Source organism: Musa acuminata, chromosome BXJ2-10 (genome assembly GCF_036884655.1).
Source record: "Musa acuminata AAA Group cultivar baxijiao chromosome BXJ2-10, Cavendish_Baxijiao_AAA, whole genome shotgun sequence".
NCBI classification, from domain to species: domain Eukaryota; kingdom Viridiplantae; phylum Streptophyta; class Magnoliopsida; order Zingiberales; family Musaceae; genus Musa; species Musa acuminata.
Window position 1 is genome coordinate 29,405,200 of NC_088347.1, and position 8,491 is coordinate 29,413,690.

The window sequence follows — 8,491 nt, forward strand, 5'->3', positions numbered from 1 at the left end:
GATAAAATTGGACACATAGTAAAAATTTATCGATCTTAACCTAAACCTACTACTACACTCAACTGGCCTCAACCAAATATTATGACTACTCCAATTGCTCGTCTAGGTAATTTGATTATCGACTTTGGTGTTTTCTATTATATCACTTCGGATATGTAAAATTTATTCATCCACATCGACTATGGAGGTAATGAAGACATCATCATTGATATCAGTAATGAAATCCCTATTACTCACGCTGGTTCCACAATATATAATTCACACATAAATATTTTTACACTCAATAATATTTTATGTATATCTCACATCAAAATAACACATTTGTTGAGTTATTTTCTAATTCGTTTTTTTGTAAAAGATCTTAGCGAGAGCATTCTTGGTTCTAGGCTAAAAAAATCTATGAGTGCCATTAATTTTATAAATCACTCTTACTTTAATTGTTACTTTAATATATGTATGATATTATTGCCTTGGTCATTCATCATCATATATTCAATAATAGCTAATTTTTTATTACTCCCTTCCAACTTTCAAATCAAGTAGAATTGTAACTCATTATGATGTTTGTTTTAGTAATAAAAGTCATATGTTATCTTTCATAACGTCTTTCTTATTTTGTTCCAAACTACTTCAAATTATTATTATTATTTTAATACCTTTCATATCTTGCTTTAAACTACTTAAAATTATTTACATTGATGTTTGGGGCCCTACCATAATTATTGCCTTGGCCATTCATCATCATATATTCAATAATAGCTAATTTTTTATTACTCCCTTCCAACTTTCAAATCAAGTAGAATTGTAACTCATTATGATGTTTGTTTTAGTAATAAAAGTCATATGTTATCTTTCATAACGTCTTTCTTATTTTGTTCCAAACTACTTCAAATTATTATTATTTTTTTAATACCTTTCATATCTTGCTTTAAACTACTTAAAATTATTTACATTGATGTTTGGGGCCCTACCATAATCACTTCCATTAAGGAAATAAATACCAAGCTCTAACAAATTACATCTTCTCATATGATATATAACAACGAATATAAGTACCGACACATAGTTGGAACTAATCTCACTCTTTTACATCAAGCCTTCATGTTACTAATTTTTTTGTTAGTAGCCTTTTAAATTATAGTCTACTTCATTAACTGTATGTTCACTCTAATCCTACAACACTAGTCACCAATGAAAAACTATTTTATAAAGCTCTAAACTTTCAAAAACTCATAGTATTTAGTTATTTATGTTATCCCTAGCTACATTCGTGTCCCTAAGCTTCACACAAGTTAATATCAAGATCTAAGCCTTGCATCTTCATTGGGTCCTTCATTGAATATAATATTCTTTGATGTTATGATCCTCAAATTTAAATAATTTTTATATCACATCATGTTGTTTCTATTGAGTTCATTTTTTTTTTCAAAATCTTGCTCCTTCAATAAAATGAACTACTATAAGCATTCATCACTAGATTCATATGAGTACACTTCAAATCTCCTCAAGCACACTTCTTACCATATCAAATAGCCTATAGACTTGTACTCCTATGTTACTCTAGTCTAATAGCACCTCACCCCTTTTGTAACATATCATCTATTTCTTCACCGAGTCTCTCTATAATGCCGGATGAAGCAATGCCCTCAACACCACAAAAGATGTCATTGTCCTCCCTTTGGCTAAGTGACACTGAAGTACATCAGTCTTATCGGATATGTGTCAATAACTCTTTATTTATTTTCATACTTTTAATATAATCTAATAATACCACCGAGCCTAGATATCATATAACAATACACACTAAAAATAATATTTTTAAATAATATCAAATCCTTAATTTATATGCTATCAGAAGCTTTTCTTCTAAATCTACTGAACCTACAAGCATTACTCAAGCCTCAAAATCTTTAAACTAGTACAAAACTATATATGAGAAATATGATATCTTACTCCATAATATCACATGATCACTTGTACTATCTCATCTCACACAAAATATCATCAAGTGTAAGTAAATATTTTAAATTAAATATAATTTAAATTAATTTATTACTAAATACAAAATATACTTAGTGGCCAAAGAGTTTATTTAATGACAAAGTATTAATTTAATAGAGGCCTCTAGTCCAATTATTAAATCAATGACAATTCGACTCACCCTGAGTACGGATATCACTCAAGACTAGCATGTATGCTAACTAAATGTTAATAATACTTTCTTACAAGAAGCTTTACTTAAAGATATCTTTATGTAATAACCTCATGATTTTATCCATCTTCAATATTCAAGTTATGTTTATAAACTATAAGAAACTATTTATGAACTTTACTAAACTTCAAAAGTTTTGTATATAAACTTGGCTCATTTTTTATATCAATCAGCTTTGTCAACTCCAAATCTGATACCTTTTTATTCATATGATAACAAAAGAGATATAATATATATTTATTGGTCTATGTGAATGATATTATTATCATATATAATACTTTCATAGAGATCAAGTAAATCCTTAAGCAATTAGTAGATAGATTCTCCATCAAAAACCTAGATACCTTAAGCTATTTTCTAAGAGTAGAAGTAATATTTATATCTTCTGAACTTTTCCTTAAGCTATTTTTTAGGAGCAGAAGCAACATTCATATTTTATAAAATAAAAAAAAAATTATTATCAAAGATGAATATGTAAAATACTAAATAAGTCACTACCTTACTCTCCACTACTAAGTCACTCAAATTATATGATGAGAACCATACTACGAATCTTATACCGTAATAATAACATTTGGTTTCTTACAATATTTATCTTTTATACATTCAAACATTATATATGTAGTCAATAAATTATTATAATTCGTACATCGATCTTCTATTGTGCATTGATCTATACTAAAATATATTTTATGATATTTTAAAGAGACTCTTGATCATGGGTTTCTTTTTTATAAATACTTATCACTTCTCTCCATGCCATTGTTAATGTTGATTGGGCATGCATCACTGATGATAGAACATATACGTCAATCTATATTATCTTCCTTAGAACAAATATGATCAGTTGGAGTTTCAAGAAACACAATACAATTGCAAGATCAACTACTAAAGTTGAATATTGAGTCATCACCACCACCGCTATAAAATTCAATCGGGTCACCAATCTGTTACATAAAGTTACATCACCTCACAATCCACTTCTATAATATATTGTGATACTGTTGGTGCCACCTATGTGTGTTCTAACCTGATATTCTACTCTCGTATAAAACACATTATAATCAACCTTCACTTTGTTAAAGATTAAGTTGTCAGATGTCAACTACGTATTTATGTGATAATGTCTCATGTTTATATTTTTGATCAACTAGCAGACTCTCTCATAAAACTTATAGCTCGTAGGATATTTCAGTTGCATCAGTTTAAGATTGGTATCCTTGATAGAATCTCTATCTTGCGGGGACATGATAGAAGATAAGATAGAGATAAATATGAAATGATAATTTTATATTCCTTATATACTATAATCCTCAATCAATTTATGATTTAAGGATCAATCACTATCATATATGTGCATGATTTTAGTACAAGAAAATTTTCTCTTTCAAATTATATAAATATATTTTACCTCAATGAATAAAATTATTATTTTATAATAAAATTATTAATTTATCAAAAATAGCATCCTCAATGTTGATATCATATCATACCAACGTACGTATTTTGTAGGATGAAATAGTGAATAAAAGCATCCTCTAATTCTGATTTGTCTTTTCCTTTTCATCATTAAGCATTGTGCATGCAAATAGTGGGAGATCATGATTGTGCTTGCGGAATCGGAGATGGAGTTGTTGAAGCCAAATGATTTAGATGCTTCTTCTCCTGGACATAAAATAATTCGGTGGTCCAAAGGAAAAGACCTCCTGCAAACACATCTCCAAAGTGTTTTGTCCACTCAATTTGGTCGGTCCTCAATTCTCGGATAGTCCCGTAAGAATATTACTGTTCATAATGCTTGATCGAGACTCGGAGAGACCACAGTACATACGGGGAAGAACTATTAACATTCTTACAAGTAAAACCCACCATGTCCCGGGAAGAGACCTCCCGCCGGTAGCAGCTCTGAGTACTGCAGCGAGTTGTTGCTGTGTCATACTTGTAAGGCTAAGGCTCAGCCGACACAGGTTGATCCACTAGTGTTGACGTGATGCCTGTGTCTCATATGGGAAAAGATACTCTTCCATCAGCTTTTTGCCAGTTGCCACTCTTCCATCAGATAAAGAACATGTCTTTGTCTTCTCTAACGTATAATACCATCGTAATCATAGAACAAGGAAACACGAAGCCTTTTGTTTGGAGGAAGACAAGACTTCCAAACCTAAAATAACTCAGTACTCAAATATTAAAGTGATTCTCTCATCTATATCCAAAAAATTAAATAATTAATTTTATTATTTTATGAAATTAGTTATAATGAGATTTAAAGTTTATGGTTTATGATTTTGGATTAAAATTTAGGGTTTTGAATTTATAATATTATTATGTATTTATATATGACATTGTTATGCAATAAGATATGGAATCAATCCTAGAGGCTCTATGTTAAGTGATCGGTCAAAGCTTACAATTTATATTTTACATTATTTATCAAGTACTTATTGATATATTTATTTATGGAATCTTGAATTAAATACTTCAACTAATTAATCTTCTCTTTTGTAGGTCCTTAAAGAACCATACAAGGTTTTAGAGAGATTGACTCTTTACGGACGAACATGCAAGGGTGTCGCATGACTTAGATAAAACCAGCTAAATATGTGACATATGATATGCGATACTTATTAAGGATTTTTTGTTATAATAGATCACTTTGGATCCTTTGTTATAAGTCTATGTTTATAATTTGCATATATCAAGTGATTGCTAAAATGTCTACTTATGATAATTCGAGTTAAATGTTTTCTCTAACCTATTTTCTCTTATACAAGTTCTCAAGAAACCACACGAGATATTAGAGAGGTTGACTATTTATAGACAGACATACAAGGGTGCCGCACGACCTAGTCAAAACCAACTAAGTCCATAACATATGTGATACTTCTGTAAACTTTTGATCACAATGGATTATATTGGATCTTTTGTCGCATAACCATTTAAAGTTTGTGAAGTTTATATTTGTAATTTATATTACATCAAGTATTTATTGAAATGTCAACTCGTGATATTTCGAGTTAAACACTTAGGGGATCATAAAAGGCTTCAAGATGGTTAATATTTTATGAACTAACACATATGGTATAAAGTACAATTTCATTATTTACCTTGTAAATAAATTTTGAATAATTTATAATTTTTCTCTCTAAAAAAAAATCTTCTCTAGATATCCTAAAGAGAAGTATTCATCAATCTTACTCTCTAAAATATAAAAATCCATGAGATATTTATTAAATAATCAAACTCTAATTGTCATAATTTCCCCCCCTGCCCGGAGAGCTCTTTCTTATAAAGTACTTTTTTATTAAATAATCAAACTCTAATTATAAAAAAAAATTCTCCTAAGAAAGAGTTCTTTATTAAATAATCAAACTCTAATTATCAGAATTTTTTCCCTCCTAAGAACTCTTTCTGCACAAAAATTTCTTATCCTTATATGGCACTGAAATGCCCTTCAATCACAAAAAGAAAAATCTAATGCTAAAATTGACGAACTTGGACTCAAAAGAAGGATGACTGCTCTCTCGGTAGAGCTCATACGGACCTGCAAATAACTAAGGAAATGTACCATAAAAGAATGACAGAAAGATTTCAATATACAACCCCATACGTTTATTTTGGGCATGAAGACATCACCCAACGTCGATGTAGTGAACAAAGTATTCGGGCTACGTGCTCCAGAACTTTGGTAAGTGGTGACCGACATTAATGTCGTCTCGCTTGATTCCGGTCATGAGCGATGACACACAGCTAGCCGATGGAGGTGAGACCTCGGCGAACGCTGAATCGGGCTTCGGTTGGAACTGCTTCCTGCAAGCATGACAAGTCATCTGGAGCAGCAGTAGGTTCATTTGCTTCCTTGCATGGTCCCTCAAGAGGTAGGCGTTCTGGAGATCTGCTTGCGCCTGCTGCCGGATCCTCCTAGCGTTGGCGAATTCCTTTTCCGCCAGTTCGACTTGCTTCATGGCCTGTTCTCTCGCTTCGCTTGCCATTGCCTGCTCCTGGCGCTCGCAGCCTGCCTTCGACGAGGGACTAATGCTGGCGAGTGCAGTTTCGCTCTCACGAGGGCCGAGAGACAGCTGCAGCTCCGCGGCTTGAGCCCCGTCCGAGACGAGCGTGAGAGAGGAAGTAGGGGAGGAGGTGGCGTGAGATTGGTGGGTATTGGATGTCGGAAGTAACTGGAGCTCGAGATTGTGGAGGAGGCCAAGGCGGTGGTGGTCGTTTGGCGCCGGAGCACTGGCATTTGTAGCGGCCGACGGAGTCGTGCTCGAGGCAGTCCAGGAGAGGCCACCGGCGCCATTGCAAGAATCTTGGTGCTCTATGAAGCTTTCCACTCTGCAGTAGTTGATCAATAGAAGAAGAAGAAGACATCGATGTCATCAAGTGCTTTTAAGTGTGATGAATGGCTTCGACGCTAGAGAAGAAGACATTAAACCAGTCGATTTATTACGCGTTACAAAGAAGAAGATTGTGAGAGGAGGAGCTTTGAATTCTTGGATATAGAAGCTGGCATTGAATGGTATGGCAGACATTCACATCATCATCATCATCAGCTTCATGAGCACAAGAAGTATTGGGAGGTGTGTGCAGAAGCAATAAAATGATGAGCCTAAATTCACACCCCACAGAAAGCATAGAGAGGCCAAAGAAACCAAATCTCAAAATCTTTTTATCTTCATATATAGTATATAAAGTAAAATCCTCAAAGATCCCTATCTTAACTCCAAGAAATTAAAGTAAGGTTTTCGTGATTAGGGAATTTAGTGTGAGTTTCTGAGATCACTCCTACCACAACCACATTAATTAATGTGAGGAACTAAAACCAAGAACTCAAACTTCGAGTCTTAGTCTTTTTGAGGGTTTTAGCACCCTATAGAGATATCAGTGTTGTAGAGAGAGAGCAAGATATATATGGTAAGTAAAGAACTCAAAGATGGATCTCCCACAAAGAAGAAAAGAAGGAGAATGATCTTTTCCGAGAACTTTCGGATGAGTTTAATTAGTAGCAGATGGGATCGAGTATTGGGCGTACCGAGAGAAGACGCGGCCGCAGTCGCAGGAGTGGCCGCGGGTGCCGCAGGTCTTGAGGTGCGCCTTGTAGTCGGACTGAACGGCGTAGGCCTTGGAGCACTTGGAGCAGACCCACTGCTTGTGGTTGCTGTGTTTCCGCCGGAAGTGCTTCTTGATGCCGACGAGGTCGCCGAGGGCGTGTTGCGGGTCGTGGTGCAGGCAGCTCGGCTCCGGGCACACGAACACCCGCTTCCGCACCGCCGCCGCCTCCCGCTTCAGCAGCTTCCACGGCACCTTGTGGCGCCGCCGGTGCATCTGCAAGTTCTGGTCCCTCTGGAACCCCTGGTTGCAGATCTCGCACACGTACCGCTCCGCCTCCAGCAACGTCCTCGGAGACAGGGACACCACCTCCGCGTCAGGATCTGACACCGTGTTCGCAAGTTGGATCACCACAAACTGTGCGAGGAATGACGACTACAAGTTGTAGCATAAGGGTCACAGTACCTGGAGTGCCTGCAGGCCTTCTTTTTCTCTTGCTGGAACTGCCATCCTCCAAGCAAGAGATGGAAGTATGCGGCGGAGTTTTCTGAGGAGAGCTTAACATTTTTTGCGCTTCTGCTTCCAGACTTGCAATGGGCTTTTGCTTACCTTTGGGATCTAAGTAAGGGTTTGGTGTTTGTCGTAATAGCTCATGATAGAGAAAAGAAGGTATAGTGGGGAAGGGGAATGAAAGAAAAGGCTTGAGAAAGCAAATAAAGAGAGAACAGGGATCTCTCTTCCTCTCCCACTTGCTGTGTTCTTCAGCTCCGGCAGCTTTCTCACAGGGGGTTTACTCCATGGATGAGCTAGGAAGGAGAGGCTTGAGAAACTCGAGAGAGAGAGAGAGAGAGAGAGAGAGATGAGGGGATGAAAGAGGAAGGAGAAAGAACTTCTGAACAGGTCACACTCCTTGAACCCACCAGAGAGGGTTGGGTGGTGACATAGAACAAACATACTCACAAAGAAACAAAAACATACATGATTTCATTTCATCATTACAATTCCCATCAGCATTTTGCATGAATGAATGCACTTCTGACCCCTCCCTTTCCTTCACTCACCCTTTCATTCCCGCAAAGCATGGATGAATGCTTAAGCCGACAACTCACATTCACCGAAGGCTTTCTTCCTGTCCCAACTTCAAGCAGTCAAACCCTATGTAGTAAACCTTCCTCCACACTTCCTTTTAAGAGAAGGAAGCATCTCTTAGCTAATATGGTTGTGCAGAATTCA

At 35.8% G+C, this 8,491-nt stretch overlaps 1 protein-coding gene across 1 annotated transcript; it reads right to left on the reverse strand.

Moving 5' to 3' along the window:
* Positions 1-5,710: 5,710 nt before the first annotated feature.
* Positions 5,711-8,491, reverse strand: LOC103968533 (protein indeterminate-domain 16). The gene is made up of 3 exons (XM_009381784.3): positions 7,724-8,491; positions 7,242-7,641; positions 5,711-6,544 (listed from the first exon to the last, which is right to left on the reverse strand). The coding sequence occupies exons 1-3, from the start codon at positions 7,821-7,823 to the stop codon at positions 5,878-5,880; spliced, it is 1,167 nt and encodes a 388-aa protein (XP_009380059.2). The 5' UTR covers positions 7,824-8,491; the 3' UTR covers positions 5,711-5,877.

Coding starts and splice junctions, on each gene's coding strand:
- LOC103968533 (XM_009381784.3), bottom strand. CDS start 7,823: ATGTTAAGCTCTCCTCAGAAAACTCCGCCGCATACTTCCATCTCTTGC. Junction 7,642..7,723: donor AAGGCCTGCAGGCACTCCAG/GTACTGTGACCC, acceptor ACACGGTGTCAG/ATCCTGACGCGGAGGTGGTG. Junction 6,545..7,241: donor TGCGGCCGCGTCTTCTCTCG/GTACGCCCAATA, acceptor CAACTACTGCAG/AGTGGAAAGCTTCATAGAGC.